Below are 17,188 nucleotides of genomic sequence, written 5' to 3'. Positions count from 1 at the left end.
AACAAAACTGGTGTTGGAGAGCATGTAGTTTGGAATCTCCATTAACACTTACCTGGGGCTTTTGTGTTTTATTTTATTTTAGAATCTATACGCCATTCACAGAAGACACCGAGACTGTGGGGCAGAGAGCCCTGCACTCAATTCTGAATGCTGCTATCATGATCAGCGTCATTGTCATCATGACTATTCTCCTGGTGGTTCTATATAAATACAGGTGCTATAAGGTGAGCGTGAGACACAGAGCTTTGCTTTCCACCATCTTCTTTTCATGGTTGGGTTTTGTTGTCACCTTACTTGGTCTAGTAAAGAAAAAGGTCTTATATTCTAGAACTAAGTTAATTTTTAGTTTCCCCCCTCATTTGTGGAACATTTAAAAACTACAAAAAGGCATAAATGAAAAACAGATGTTTTCATATAATATCACACTCTAAATGGTTTTAACATTTTGATTTGCTGTATACTTCGGACATTCCAGAAGGATATATCCTGAACCTTTGTTAATTCCCTCATTGACAGATAGCACTGTAGCATATAATTGTCTCCATAAAATAACTTATAACTACAAAAATTCAGATTCTCAACTTGAGTACAGAACAGCAAAGCCACCTTCAGCTGCTGTTGTTAAACTCATTGATGACTGGCCGAATTCCCGGTTCTAAATTCGTAGGTGTCCATTCCCTCTCTCTCTTCTGCAGGAACACAGATTCTTTACTTGGGAAACAAAGGCAGGGGAGGTTGTGCAGGAGAGACACAGGCCCAGCCCGCCCAGCCTCTGGTCCCCTACCTCACTCTCTACCTAAGTGACTTGCTTGTGAATTTCAGCTACCTGGCACGTGTTTCAGATTCATGCCTCAGAAAAAGGACAGATTATTACAGGTCATGAACCTTTAGGCTCATTCTCAAATAAAAGAAATATTAACTTTTCAAATATTGAATTCTACTCTCTTTTTAGTATTTACTTCTGTATATTCTTTAACATGGTTAAAATCAAAAGCATAATCAGTATGTGTCCTTTTTTAACTTTTACTTTGGCATAAGCATTTTTCCATATTATAAATTCTTAGCAAATATGTCTAATGGTTACATAATATTTGACTCAATGAGTGTATTGTAATTCACTTTCCCTAATTTGGACATTTAAGTTGTTTCCAGATTTTCACTCTTCAAAAAAGCAATGAATGTCTTTATGCATAGAACTTTTCCGTTTTTCAAATTATTTCCTTAGGGTAAAATCCTAGGCACAGAATTTCTGGAGCAAATTATCTGCATATTTTTAACTGTCTTGCTATGCAGAATTTTGTTTTCAAGATGCTAGTATCAATTTGTACTTAACACTGGTAGTGAAAGAGGCTGTCTTACCCCACCTTCACCAGCGTTTAATTTTTAAAAAAAAAATATGTGCTAACCCTCATAAGCAAAGCAAAAATGTCTTAATTTGCATTTAGTTGATTATTAATAAGATGGAATACTTTTTCAGTGTTCACAAACTCTAAAATTATACAGAGTTTAACCTTGTTTGTTGAGTGGGTGGAAGTATTAACCTAGGTGATGACCATTTGCAGTCTGACATCAGAATCTAGAGATTGAAGACAAAAGATGTGTGGGATGGCGACAGGCAGTCATCAACACTCAGAGAGCCAAAGAGCAAATGATGTAAACCCATGTTGAGAAGCATACTCCTCTCCCTGCTTAAATATGCTCATGTCTCAATTACTTTATCTTTTTTTTCCACTATATATATTTGTTTACATATAAGTGTTTACCTGCCAGTTCCATTTCTCTGCTTTATTGGACTTTCTTTGTGACTTGTATCTGGATTATATGCTACTTTTGTTCCTCACATGTTATTGGGAGTCACCTGGGGTTTTGCATTCTTCTTTGGTGTTAGGAGACCTCTTTCTGCTTTGCTAGCAGGAACTTAGAGGGCTTCTCCTGGAGCTCATAGTCTTGCTAATGTCCACTTGGGTTGTGTTGAGTTCAGGTGGAGGAGGGTAGTACTGGAGGGAAAGAGTGGTTGGTAAACTCATCGCTGGCTTCCTGGTACTTCTGACTCCCCAGCCTACTGGCAGCTGCACGCATTCGATCCAGGTTTTGTAGTTGTATTCGGTAGGTAGAACTAGAACTTATCCTGATGTATTTTTGGTCAGTTTTGTGCATATTTTAGTTAATGCTTCATATTAGACAATCTAAAAGGTTTATACTTAGCTGGATTTCCACGTTCACCCATTCATTTTTGTGTTGTTTTCTTTTGCTTTTTAATATTCAAGTCTTAGCAAACACAGCCAATTCTATAGAAACAAGTTGTTGATTTTGACTCCTAGTATAAAAATAAAAGGAGCTTTTGAGTCAGAAATTCAGAAACTTGCCAGGACCTGCTTGGAAATAAGCCCTGGGGATTTGTGTGTCAGTGGTTGATTGTGCAATGTCTTTGAGAAGCACAGGAAGCTAAAAGACCAAACAAACCTCAAAAAGGAAGAAATGGAAAAGGCAGTTAATTATTATATATCATTTGTTATAGATGAAACTGTATAGCTTACTAAAGTTACATGATTTCTGGCCTAGATAGTTCAGTGTTTAGAGGAGATCCTTGCTGTTCTGTACTGAAGCAGGGGCTCTTTTCTTTCAGAGCCTTTAGCACAGGAAAGCTGAACTAGGGATTGTAGCAATATGAGAAAGGCCTGTTTTACCACCTGATGTTCTAGAAAAAGGGAAGGTGTTATTTAGTCATCATCAGAAGAGGCTTTGAATTTAGGTAATAATTCAGAAAATCATAACATTAGTGATTAACCTAAATAAGAAGACAATTTACAACCATTATTACAGGCAGAGTGCTAATATTTTTACCATATGAAGAGCAGTTACAAATAATTAAAATTATGAACATCCTAATAAGAAATTTAAAAAATCCAAGCAGAGAAATTATGAAGGAAATATAGATGGCCAGGAGAGGGAGAGGAAGAGAGAGGGAGAGAGAGGTGTATGTGTGTTTTCTCACTAGCAAAAAATATATATATTAAAATAACAAATTAACATATTTAACTTATTGACTTGGTGAAGGTTAATCAGGCCTTTTTTGTGGAGTCACTAAGCCAGTATGTATCAATAGTCAGTAATTAGAAAATGTTTGTACACTTTGGTTCTGTATTTTGCTTTCATGATTTATCCCAAAGAGTTAAAAATACTGGAAAATATTTGCATACTAGATATTACTCCTAGCATAAAATATAATTAGAAAAAGAAGGAAAACCCCACAAATTCCATGCATAAGGGAAAAGTTAAATTGTGGGTTCATGCATGTAAGTAGACTATTATTTAGTTATTTAAAAATCATATTTTAAAAAAATATTTGGTGGGATGAGAATTTGTCTTTAATAAAAAATTAATTTAAAAAGCGGAATGTAAAATTTTCTATTACCTGATTCTAATCTTTTTAAAAGGTCTTTGCATATGCAGACAGAAAACATTTCTGAAAGGAAATGTTAATGTGAACTTTGGTTCTCATTGGTCAGTGGGAATTGTTTTTTCTTTTACTGTTTCTATATTTTCTATATGTTATAAGCATATGTTACTTTGTATTCAGAAAAATGCTGTTTTTTTTTAAATAAAAAACATTCCCATGTTCCCTTGCCCTTTCCCCCATAAAACAAGGTAAAAAGCATTTCTTAAGAAAGTGGAGGATTTCTTGTACATAATATTTAGTCTAACCCTTAATTTGGAGCTCAGTATGGAATACCAGTGTACATCTCCCACTCTTTAAAGTTTTTCTGTTTTGTAATATTTTATATACTTTTTAGTTTTATAACTTGGATTATTTCTAAAGCTAAGACTTGTGATGGGCTGGGATGCAGGTGGGAAGATTCATTTCTGCTTATTATTTTTTTTTTTGCAGATGAACTAGAGTAAGGACTCCCTTTAGAATATTTTGCTAAAGTTGAAGTACTTAGAGGGAAATGTACAGGTGTCTTCAGTTTACTTTGATATGTATTAAAATGGGCTAATGGGTGGAGAGATGGATAGATGTGTTGCAAAGCAAGTACAGCAAAATGTGAATGGTAGAATTTTGGTGGTATCTGGGCAGTGGTTCACTGTGTGTTTGAAAAGTTTTAGAATAAAATGTTAGGGGAGGGGCTTCCCTGGTGGCGCAGTGGTTAAGAATCCACCTGCCAATGCAGGGGACACGGGTTCGAGCCCTGGTCCGGGAAGATCCCACATGCCGCAGAGCAACTAAGCCCGTGCACCACAACTACTGAGCCTGTGCTCTAGAGCCCACAAGCCACAACTACTGAAGCCCGTGTGCCACAACTACTGAAGCCTGCGTGCCTAGAACCTGTACTCTGCAACAAGAGAAGCCACCACAGTGAGAAGCCTGCGCCCCGCAACAAAGAGTAGACCCCGCTCACTGCAACTAGAGAAAGCCCACGTGCAGCAGCAAAGACCCAATGCAGCCAAAAATTAAATAAATGAATAAATAAATAAAATTAAAAAAAAATGTTAGGGGAGGTTTTTATGGAGGAACACCAGATATTAAATTTGTTGTATTCGGATAGTCAATTTAGAATATTTAAATGTCAAAGGAATACCAGCTTTAGTGATGTAAAGCCACTCTTTTGACCTTTTCCCAAATTGTAACATTTTATAAAATTGTTTTAAAGAAAGAGAGAATTTTTAAGAAATTTTTTCTTCAAAAGAATTAACAATCACAGGTCATCTTGAGTGATCAAAATGGAACCACAAGACAAAATTAACATAGATTCTAATGTTAACATTAGTAACAACTAGATTTTGATAGCTTAGAGTGAGATAATTGGAACAACTGGATCTGGGAGGCGTGTGGGGGAGTTTTTTTTAAAAAAGAAGACAAAATAATATTCTTGATTTGGAGCTTTTCTTTTCTCCTTTTTCTTTAAGCTTTGATTTGGTCTTTTCTGATTAAGAGATATGTTTGGGAAAGTTGTTGATTAAGTAACTCCTGTCATTAAACAGTAAAGTTCATTGAAAGCATAAAGCATATGGGTGTATCTACCTCAAAATAATTTCACTTTTGGTTAAAACTTACCTGACAATTTATCATGCTTCTCCATTCTATTTTTTAAAACCCCAGACTCTTTGGCTTGTATAGTATTTTCCCCAATATACTCATTACATAAAATTACCATAATTTTTTTTATCTTGTGTAATAGATTATAAAAATCAAGTTGTGGGGACTTCCCTGGTGGTCTAGTGGTTAAGACTCCACGCTTCCACTGCAGGGGGCACGGGTTCGACCCCTCGTCGGGGAACTCAGATCCCGCATGCCACATGGCGTGGCCAAAGAAATTAATTATTTAATTAATTAAAAATCAGGTTCTGTTTCTATCTCTCATATTAATAAGCTGTACATGAGTAATAATGACTAATATTTATATAGTTCTATATGAATTCTGCATAATATTAATGGACTGACATGTAAGTATTAACTTATTAATGAACCAAGTTAAATAAACATAGCATAGCAATACTTATTGAAACCTCAGATTCAATAATACTTATTGAAACCTCAGAATATTCTTTTATCAAATGGTTATGTAATTTAGACGACCTGTTTTCTCTGTACAGTTAAAATATGTGTACATAGGTCACTTAACTGAATATCTGATTTTCAATTTTATTGAATTTGATTTATCAATTATTTTATCAATTTATTATCAATTATTTATCAATTAATTTATTGTTTATATAAGAAATACATCAAAATTCCTCCATTGAAAATATTGCTGCTTTAAAGTTTAAATGTTAACTGTTGACTCTGTTGATAATTTTTTTTAATCAAAGTATAGTTAATTTACAGTATTATATTGGTTTCAGGTATACAGCATTTCGTTATTTTTACAGATTTTACTCCATTAAAAGTTATTACAGGGCTTCCCTGGTGGCACAGTGGTTGAGAGTCTGCCTGCCGATGCAGGGGACACGGGTTTGTGCCCCGGTCCAGGAAGATCCCACATGCGGCGGAGCGGCTGGGCCCGTGAGCCATGGCCGCTGAGCCTGCGCGTCCGGAGCTTGTGCTCTGCAACGGGAGAGGCCACAACAGTGAGAAGCCCGCATACAGAAAAAAAAAAAAAAAAGTTATTACAAGATAATGGCTATAATTCCATGTGCTATAAAATACATTCTTGTTGCTTATCTGTTTTATACATAGTGGTTTGTACCTCCTAATCCCATACCCCTTATTTGTTTCTGTTTTTGTTTTTTTATTTTTATTGGAGTATAGTTGATTTACAATGTTGTGTTGGTCTCAGGAGTTCAGCAAAGTGAATCAGTTATATGTCTATATATATCCACTCTTTTTTTTTTCCAGATTCTTTCCCATATGGGCCATTACAGACTATTGAGTAGAGTCCCCTGTGCTATACAGCAGGTTCTTATTAGTTATCTATCTTATATATAGTAGTGTGTATATGTCCATTCCACTCTCCCAGTTTATCCCTCCCCACCCTTATCCCCTGGTAACCATAAGTTTGTTTTCTACATCTATGAGTCTACTTCTGTTTTGTAAATAAGCTCATTTGTACTCTTATTTTTAGATTCCACATATAAGCAATATCATATGATATTTGTCTTTCTGTGTCTGACTTCACTCAGTATGACAATCTCTAAGTCCATCCATGTTGCTGCAAGTGGCATTATTTTGTTCTTTTTTATGGCTGAGTAATATTCCATTGTATGTATGTACCACATCTTCTTTATCCATTCGTCTGTTGATGGACATTTAGGTTGCTTCCATGTCCTGGCTATTGTAAATAGTGCTGCAGTGAACATTGGCATGCCTCTAATTTGTACCCCTCACTTCCCATTCCCCTTTGGTAACCACTAGTCTGTTTTCTATATCTGTGCATCTGTTTCTGTTTTACATGTACATTTATTTGTATTACTTTTTAGATTCCACATATAAGTGGTATCATACAGTATTTGTCTTTCTCTGTCTGACTTATTTCACTAAGCCTAATACTCTCTAGGTCCATCCACATTGCTGCAAATGGAAGAATTTTATTCTTTTATAAGGCTGAATAATATTCCTGTGTGTGTGTGTGTGTATGTTTGTGTGTGTGTACACATCTTATTTATCCGTTCTTCTGTTGATGGACATTTGAGTTGTTTCCATATCTTGCCTGTTGTAAATAGTGCTGCTATGAACATAGGGGTGCATGTATCTTTTCAAATTAGTGCTTTTGTTTTTCTTGGATACATACCCAGGAGTGGAATTGCTGGAATATATGGTAGTTTTATTTTTAGTTTTTTGAGGAACCTCCATACTGGTTTCCACAGTGACTGCACAAATTTACATTCCCACCAACAGGGTACAAAAGTTCCCTTTTCTCCACATCCTCACCAATACTTGTTATTTGTGGTCATTTTGATGATAGCTATTCTGACAAGTATGAGGTGATAACTCCTTTTGATTTGCATTTCTCTAATAATTAACAATATTGAGCATCTTTTCATGTGCCTGTTGTCCATGTGTATGTATTCTTTGGAAAAATGTCTCTTTAGGCCTTCTGCCCATTTTTTGATTGGGTTGTTTGTTTTTTGACATTGAGTTTTTTGGTTTGTTCATATATTTTGGATATTAACCCCTTGTCAGTCATATCATTTGCAAATATTTTCTCCCATTCCGTAGGTTGTCTTTGTCTTTGTTTTGTTTTTTTTTTTAACACAATAACCCTTAAAATTTTATTTATTTATTTATTTTGGCTGCGTTGGGTCTTCATTACTGCTTGCGGGCTTTCTCTAGTTGTGGCGAGCGGGGGCTATTCTTCATTGCTGTGCGCTGGCATCTTATTGTGGTGGCTTCTCTTGTTGCAGACCATCAGTTCAAGGTGCACGGGCTTTGGTAGTTGTGGCACGCGGGCTCAGTAGTTGTGACTCACGGGCCCTAGAACGCAGGCTCAGTAGTTGTGGTGCAGGGGCTTAGTTGCTCCACGGCATGTGGGATCTTCCCAGACCAGGGCTCAAACCTGTGTCCCCTGCATTGGTAGGCGGATTCTTAACCACTGCGCCACCAGGGAAGTCCCGTAGGTTGTCTTCAATAATTTGGTTTTTTTAATGTATTCTTTTCTTTTTAAAATTTTACCTATTTCTAAAGGAACAAAGGTCTACATGTATTTTGGTGAAATTTCTATTTATATTATGAGTAGTTCAGCACCAAAGAGTTCTGTTATAGGTATTCACTGATCCCAAAGCTGCTTGTGTTTTGCCCTTTGAAAATAATAACACATACAGAAGTAGTATACAATTTTTGAAGTAATAAATTTGGATTTTTTTTAGGGTTATGGGATCTGTTAATTATACTGATACTCTTTTCTAGGTCATCCATGCCTGGCTTATTATTTCATCCCTATTGTTGCTGTTCTTTTTCTCATTCATTTACTTGGGGTAAGTAGTGAAATATTTGGTCTGTTTTTCAGAAATTAACTTTATTTGGGCTCTATAACTTGTCACTTAAAGAAATGTACTTTGTTGATGAATTATTCTTAAATTATAATTGTTTCCATGTATAGGCCATACTTGGTATATATACAACTAGTTAATATTATCGATAGGGATATTCTTTTGTTGATCCTTGTTTATAATAAGTAGAACTGAAAGAACTCAAGACTACAGTTAATTCTAAGTCTTTTTAGTAAAGAATTTACTGTATTCTTTACTTCTAGTAATAATCTTTGAATCAGAATGTTAAAGCATTTCAAGCATGTGTATAAACATGAATTGATTTTTAAACTTTTATATTATTTCATCAGTTAGCCTTTTGCCTCTCAAATGAAATCTTACATGAGAACTTCACATATAAAATAGAAAAAAGTGGAGCTGCTCTGTTGAAGAGAATAGAGGCTCAGAGATTTGCCCGCCTTGTCTTTCTGTCAGCCCCAGTGGCAGAATACAGGTCGTAAACCACTGTACTAGCTCTTAAATTAGGAAGAAGCAATAAAACTAAAAAATAAATTGAAGAGTTAATTCTTTGGTAGAAGCAGGGGGAATGACCATAGACAAAAGAAATAAATGTAAGAATCTCTATGAAATGGATGATTTTCTAGGAAAAAACTAATTACCAAAACTGACCACTGAAGCGATAGAAAATCTAAGTAGAGCAATGAAAAAATACAGAAGGTTGTTGAAGAGGTTCTCATCCCACCTCCACCAGTAACAACAATACCAGGCCCAAATGGTTTCATAGGGAAATTCTATTAAACCTTTAAGGAGCGGATAACTCTAATGCTATTTTAACTGTTCCAGGACATAGAAAAAGAAGAAAAGCTTCCAGATTCTTTTTAAGAAGGCAGGGTAACACTGATACCAAAACCCTATGAATTATCAAGAAAAAGGAAGCTGTGGACCAGTCCTATTTATTGATACCAAAAGAATAACTAAATATTCACTAACAGGATTCAGCAACAACCCTTTGAGGATATAATACATATGACCAAATGGAGTTTGTTTGCAGAATGGGAGACTGGTTTATTATTAGGAAATATCAATACAAGTCACCATGTTACGAAGTCATCATCTCGTACATGCTAACAAGAATTTGACAAAATTCGACACTTGTCCTTGGTCAAATTCCATAATAAAACAGATGATTAGTTCTCTAACATGATTAAATATATGAATCTTATTCTAACGATTGGTATTATCCTCTCAGGAAAACTTCAGAAGCACACCTGTTACTGTTAGGACAAGATGAGGATTTCCTTTATCACTATTGTTGTCAATCATTGCTCTGGAGGGACTAGTGAACACAATTAAATAAGACAAAGAAATAGAGCTACACAATTTGGAAGAGAAGGTTAAATTATTAGTAATTAGAGGTAAAATGATTGTTTACTTGGTTACTTACTTTGGTTACTCAGAATTAACCAAAAAAACAATTAGAATCACTAAGTAAATTTGGTAAGGCAACTGCATACAAAATTAATTAACATAAATCAACAGCCATCATGTAAACAACTAGTTAGAAAACATAAAAGAAAAAAGTCCCATTTATGAGAGCAGCAAGAAAGAGAAAATATCTAGGATTAAACAGTAATTGTTTAAGTTATATTATTAAGAAATTTTAGGGAGTTCCCTGGTGGTTTAAAGGTTAGGATTTGGTGCTTTCATTGCTGTCGCCCAGATTCAATCCCTGGTCAGGGAACTGAGATCCTGCAAGCCATGCAGCGTGGCCAAAATTCTAAAAATAAATAAATAAAATAAAGAAATTTTAAAATGCCTCTTCAGGGCTTAAAAAGAAGACTTAAACAAATGGAAAATTATACCAGGTTACATAGAAAGAATATCGTCATAAAGATGTCAGTTCTCTCTTAAGTTTATTTTAAATTTTAATATAAGCCCAATAAAAATACAAATAAGATTTATTTTTAATCTGGACAAGATAATTTTAAAATTTATTTGAAAAAATAAATAAGTGAAGGTACCCCCAAGAATCATAAAAAAGAAGAAAACTGAGGGATACTACTCCTACCTGATACAAAATTATAAAACTAGAGACTTCCCTGGTGGCACAGTGGTTAAGAATCTGCCTGCTAATGCAGGGGACATGGGTTCGAGCCCTGGTCCGGGAAGATCCCACATGCCGTGGAGCAAGTAAGCCCATGCGCCTAGAGCCCGTGCTCTGCAACAAGAGAAGCCACCACAATGCCCGTGCACTGCAACGAAGAGTAGCCCCCGCTCGCCACAACTAGAGAAAGCCCATGCGCAGCAACGAAGAGCCAACACAACCAAAAATAAATAAATAAATAAATAACTTAAAACAAAAAACAAAACCAAAAAAATTATAAAACTATAATAATTAAAATAGTGACACCTGCACTATAAACAGATAATCAGTAGAAAAGATTAGAAGGACTTAAAAAAATGCTCAAATATATAAAGGAATTTAATTTATGATAAAGGTAGTATAGAAACAGTAGGCTGTAAATGGATTATTTAGTAATTGGTGTTGAGATAATTGGGTAGTCATCCAGAGGAAAATTTTGAATTTCTTCTTTATATCTATACCAGGATAAATTCCAATGGATTAAAAATTTAAATATGAAAGTAAAACCATAAAAGGACTAGAGAAAACCATGGGGGATGGGGAATTTAAGTGTATATATATATATATATATATATATATATATATATATATATTTAATTATGTAACTTAAAAGGTCCTTCCTTAAATCTAATGTTTTATATATAAATATATACACACATATATATATACACACACACACATTCACACAAAACCCCAAAATCAAGCCAACCAACCACACCATGAAAAAAATCAGAAGATGAATGACCAGCTGCTAAGTGTGTTTTCAACTCATTTTATAGACAAAGGCTAATTTACTTTATATATAAACCTCTACATGGCAATAAGATCAACAACAACCTAACAGAAAAAAAATGGGCGAAGGATATGAAAAACTAGCCAACAGAAAGAGAAAGACAAGTTACTTTTAAATATATGAAAATATGCACACCCTCCTTATAAAATTAATGCTAATTAAAGCTGTACATTAGGTTAACAAGGATTAAATAGTTTAATAAATGTTCTAATTTGGCAAGGTTGCAGGAAAATAAACATGCACACATTGGTGTAAAACTTTGATTAAGAGCAGTTCGGCATATCCATTAAAGTTTTATATGAATATGTCCTGAACCTAGTAATCTGTAGGGATAATCATTGCAGCATTGTTTTTGATAGCAAAAGAATGGAATCAGTCTAAGTATCCATCAGTAGAAAACTGGTTAAATAAATTATGGTACATCCATACAATAAAGCCATTGAAAAGAATGAGGTACTCTAGTATACTAATGTGGAAAGTTCTCCAGGAATATCATTAAGAGAAAAAACCCTGGTTTAGAACAATGTGTATGCTATCATATGTATCCGGTAAAGAAGTATATTTATGATATGTATGGACACTCTCTGGAAGGATGCATATGAAGTTAATAATAGTGCTTTCCTTTGGAGAGAGAGACAAGGTTTGGGGGGAAACTTTTCACAGTATATGTTGGGAATTTTACATTTTAGGCATGTATTACCTAGCTAAAGATAACAATAGTTTGGAGTTTTGGGGGTTTTTTGTTTTGAGTGCTGGGCTATCTGAAATGCTTAATACAAATAGCTACATCATCCAGAAATTTCAACATTTATTTTGAAATTTAAAAATGGAAAGATCACCTTTCTGGATAGTCTCCAGAAACCAAAGTTTGCGCTTAAATAAACGAGTGCTTTCTTTCTCCTCAGTTACCCATCTTCTATACTTGTATCTCTTTATTTTAAGATGGAATTCCCCCTCCCAAAATTAAAATACTATTTTCTTCATTATAAAAATTCATTCATTCATTCATTGTGAAAAAAAAAAGAAAGAAAGAAAAGAAGAAAAGTTTTAAAAATTCCAGACTCCCATCATCTAAAGATAAGTCCTGCATCTTTTCAGGAACTACTACATCGATCTCTTGCTCTCTCTTCTCACACACTATTTCATGTAAATGAGATCATATTTTTTTTTCAGGCAACAATATATCATGCCTATATCCCATGTTTGTGTGCATGTGTATAAAACATATATATATTTAATGGCTGCACTAAATTTTATGAAAATAACACCTTATGTCCTAAGCTCTAAAATTTATTTTGCATGTTTAATTTTTTCCAATTTCAGATACTTCAAACAAGCATTTCCCAAAGTATAGAATAGCATTTTAGGTGTTATATGGCCTTTGTTTTTTAGTTTTTGTACTTATTTTTACAGCTGTGGCCTGTGATACTGGTTTCCCATTTATATGACTGATACAGAGTTTTCTGTTAAAATAAGCTCAACTTGAGGGAAAAAAGTGCATTAATTTAAAGAAAGATATGGTAAAAGTGTGAAGCTGGGATGTGAATATCTAATGAATATCTATGTTAGAACCATAGTTCTAAAAAATGTTTTGATGAAACTTATTGTATGCAAATCTTTTTAGATATCTGTTTAATTTTTTTCAGGGAAGTGTTTAAAACCTATAATGTCGCCATGGACTACATTACAGTTGCACTCCTGATCTGGAATTTTGGTGTGGTGGGAATGATTGCCATTCACTGGAAAGGTCCACTGAGACTCCAGCAGGCATATCTCATTATGATCAGTGCCCTCATGGCCCTGGTATTTATCAAGTACCTCCCAGAATGGACCGCGTGGCTCATCTTGGCTGTGATTTCAGTATATGGTAAAACCCAAGACTGACATTTTGTTCATCACAGAAATACCTCCTGGTGTGTTTTCCTTCCTCTTCTAGTTATCTTGACTTAGGGAAAATGACAACAGTAATGTCCCATAGCTTTTCAGTAAATAATCAGTTAACTCTACTATCTTTTTCATATAAAGATTTCACATTTTTTGAGGTTAAGTTCTTTAAAAATGTTTTATTAATCCCCCCAGTTTAACTCAGTGATGAGTTAGTGGAAGGATCCATAGACTGCTGGTCCTAAGACTTAGATTCAGATCCCATCGCTACCACTGATAGCCTTCATGGCTTTATGAAGGTGATTCGGGCCCTTCGAGCTTCAGTTTCCTCATTTGGAAAATGGGAATAATGCTTCTCAGAATATTTGTCGGAAAGCACTAGCAGAGTGCTTGACACACATAAAATGCTCAACTAATTTTTAATATAAAAATTAAGTTAACTACTTTTTATAAGGCAACTTGGGTAGAATTACTCTTTTAAAGGTAAAACTTATTTGGGCAGTGTGAGCTTCATATTTATTAGCAACCCATGTGACATGGGTCCTGAAAAGTCAGAATATACCTTAGCCATGAATAACCAAGATGTGAACTCTGCAACTCTCACTTTGCATAAAAGCCAAACAGAGATCCGTTTTCAGAGGTCAATTTGTGGTCTCTGTATGATAACTGCAGTGTTCTTTCATCCCTATTCAAATGCTTATTAAAATGTCAGGTGACCTGTAGTAGAAAACCTCATCATTCCCCCTTGATTGATGAATAAAACGTCTGTGGAAATAGAATTCGATTGGCTCTGTTCTCATATTTGAGCAGTCAGTCACAGAACTGTAAAAGTCATATACTCTTTGTGACGGACTTTTCATAGTGACCTTAGGTTGTATAGTATTTAATGGTTTGCAAAGTACTCATCTTTTCATTGCACAGCTGCGATCAAGAATGCCAGTTCTGCGCTCCATCCAGTCAGCAGCTGGTTAATACTTTGCAGTCAGAGATTTTATCAATATGTTCTTCTGTTCCATGCCTTTTTCAACAGCCACAGTTTGCTTTCTCCTTCAAAGGGACACATTATATCTTTACCTAGTGACTCAGGTACTTTAGCAGCCCTACTACTGTTGCACAAAATCTTTGCAGGCTGGATCTTAACCACATCCACCTTTGTCCAGGAGCACAGATACAACATTACACTGATGATACCATCCTCTGAATAAATTCACTGGACCTACTTGGTGAGGACATACAGATATTCACAATAGAGCTCAAAAGGGAGGTGGCATTTCCCTGTACATAGTACAAGGCTCTGCCACCCCAGTTAAATTCCTTAAAGTTACTTGGTAAGCTGAGGGCTTCTGCATCTCTGGCACTGTCAAGAAATAGCAGCTGACCCTCTCTGCGCCCATGATGTTAAAACAAGCCCACTATGTTTTAGGCCCTTTGGGGATCTGGAGGCAATATACTCTTCATTTACAAATTTTACTTAAGCCTATTTATACTGTTACAAATTGGCCCACCTTGAATGGGGACCTCCTACAACATAAGGTTCTAGAATCTGTTCAAATTATAATACAGTAGTTACTTCCGTTAGCGTCCCTTCTCCCGCTTTAGAGGCTTTAGCAACGTCTTCTCATACCTCCTGAAATATCTGGATCACTCACTATGATCATAAGTTGCCCACGGATCTCTGGTGTGAGGAACTACACTTTTCAGTCCCATGCTGTACACGTTTAGAATGGCCATTTCTGACTACATACCGAGCTCTCCTGGAAACAGGTTTTCACAGGCCCTGAACCTGTGAAGCTCCAAATCCATCTGCTCCTTATCTCCATATCATGGAGGCAGCATTCTACAAGCTCAGCACAGCCACCAGGGCCTCCTTGCTAAGACAGAAATGTTAGCCATATGATAGAGCTGAGTCTGGGCCCCCTGGAGTATCTCACCCATAAGAGAGGGTGGACTCTTCTTTCCTCAGTCCCTTGCCAGTTGACAAGGTGCTAGAGGAGGTCACCCCTCTCTTGGACCCCTGGCTACCACGGGAGCCCTTTGGGATCAAATGAGTGAACAAACAGCAGTGGGAGTTTGTACACTTTATGGACAGTATCAAAACTACATGTGAAGGAGCTCACTTGGAGAGCTCTGCTTTTCATTGCTTAATCCAAGCATCCTTGATCAAAGAATGGGATCCAAGGGTCAGCAAAATTAGCTGAACTTCAGGCAGTCGTCTTAATCTGGCCAACAGTTGGCTCCGTCTGTGCATTTTTACAGACCCTTGGGACATTGCAAGTGGTCTAGCCACCTGATTCTGCCAGTGGTAGCAACAGCAATTACTTATCCAAGTTTTCCCTCTTTAGGGAAAATAACTAAGAATCTCTTGCCTCACAGATACCAAAAATAGAAATCAAAGTTATACATGTCTCAGTACGTATTAAACCCACAATACAGGCCTCCTCACTTTATCCACTTTGGAGTTCCAGATATTGTTATAGTGACTATTTCACTTCTCAATATACAATGCTGGGCTCTTGAACAAGGTGTGCAGTGGAACTTTCACCACCATACAGTCACACTACAGGCCTCACAAGGCACCATTATGACATACTAGAGCAAGTTAAAACTTGATTAAATGAAACATCAGGGTTGAATCATAATAAAGAGTCTGATTCCATTTTTGATATTAAAAAAAAAATGCCAGTTCTGGAGACAGACTGCCTGGGTTCAAATCCAGACTCTTCTACTCCTATCATTTATTGGGTATGTGGCCACAGACACATTGCTCAACCCCCGAGTCTTAGTTATTATGAAGATTAAACAATATGTACAGTACACACGTATAACGGTATCTATCAGTAAATATTAGCTGTTTCTTTAAAATGTATAATCCTGTGAAGTAAGCAAGGCAGTTATTCTTGTTTTACTGCTAAGAACCTGAAGTTTGTAGAGGTAAAGTATTTGCCCAAGCTTAACACCATTTGATCTAGAATATGTGTCCTAAGTCCCATATTCTTTCTACTACATTACACTGTTTCTCCCATCAACCCTCTGTTTCTTCCATACATATGCAAATTATCTCCACAGACCTTTGAGTTCCTTTAAAATAAAAGACTTTTGTGCCCAATATGTAGAGTAATGATTCTTAACTCCATTTCCATAAGATCTGAAGATGTCACAAAGATTGTTCTAAGAATTTCAAAACAAAATTAATTTTAATTCACTTTAATTGCTCTAAAAAATAAGGGTTTATCATTTAGCAATTCTATAAGGAGTAGTGTGTCATAAAACCAAGATAGTTACAGGACATCGCAGGTTGAAACAGGTTAGAAATCTCATTATTTCAGAGCACGGCAAATTTCCCTTTTCTCATCCCAAACAAATCAAAATGGAAGCAGTGAGAGTAGAGATTTCTTGTGTGTGTGTGTGTGTGTGTGTGTGTGTGTGTGTGTGTGTGTGTGTGTTTTATTGTAGTAGTAGTAGTAGTAGTAGTAGTAGTGTACAAGAAGACATGACCACTTGCAGGTGTGAGGTTTTTTACTTAAATGCATCTGAACGATAGTAATGTCAACACAAGCTATTGAATCTTCCTTTACAAATTTACCTATATCTGTTTCCCATTATTAAATGTTTGAAATTATTTTCTGTATTCCTATACTCTGACTTTTCACGACATAGCAAATGTAAGAAAAACTGCAGTTATTGGAGACAGATGGTGGTAGAATCAAGAATAATTTATGCATGTTGCTTCCTCCTCCGAGTTGCTGTTTTCGTAAAATAAGACACTTTTCAGCACCACATGTATTCTGAGAGCTAAATATTTGTGAAGTGCTTTTGACAGGAGAGCTAAAGAAATGCTAAACTCATGCAGAGGTTTATTAGTTATTTTGTTTGAATTTACTGCCCTCTTATTTCAAGTATCCCTAAATAGTACATATACTGTTTTCAAAAAGGGGAGAAGC

General features: G+C 35.7%; 1 protein-coding gene across 2 annotated transcripts in view; it reads left to right on the top strand.

Annotated features, from left to right (window-relative positions):
• The window catches only part of PSEN1 (presenilin 1), a 77,910-nt gene that overhangs the window by 34,757 nt on the left and 25,965 nt on the right, over positions 1–17,188 (top strand). For both annotated transcript variants that reach the window (XM_019921714.3, XM_019921707.3), the window contains exons 5-7: positions 83–224; positions 8,345–8,412; positions 13,010–13,230. In XM_019921714.3, coding sequence (XP_019777273.1) covers positions 83–224; positions 8,345–8,412; positions 13,010–13,230 — 431 coding nt within the window. The remainder of the gene's footprint in view (positions 1–82; positions 225–8,344; positions 8,413–13,009; positions 13,231–17,188) is intronic.

Source organism: Tursiops truncatus, chromosome 2, assembly GCF_011762595.2.
Source record: "Tursiops truncatus isolate mTurTru1 chromosome 2, mTurTru1.mat.Y, whole genome shotgun sequence".
Taxonomy (NCBI): domain Eukaryota; kingdom Metazoa; phylum Chordata; class Mammalia; order Artiodactyla; family Delphinidae; genus Tursiops; species Tursiops truncatus.
The sequence above is the reverse complement of the archived record's forward strand: the minus strand, read 5'-3'. Positions and strand labels throughout refer to the sequence as shown.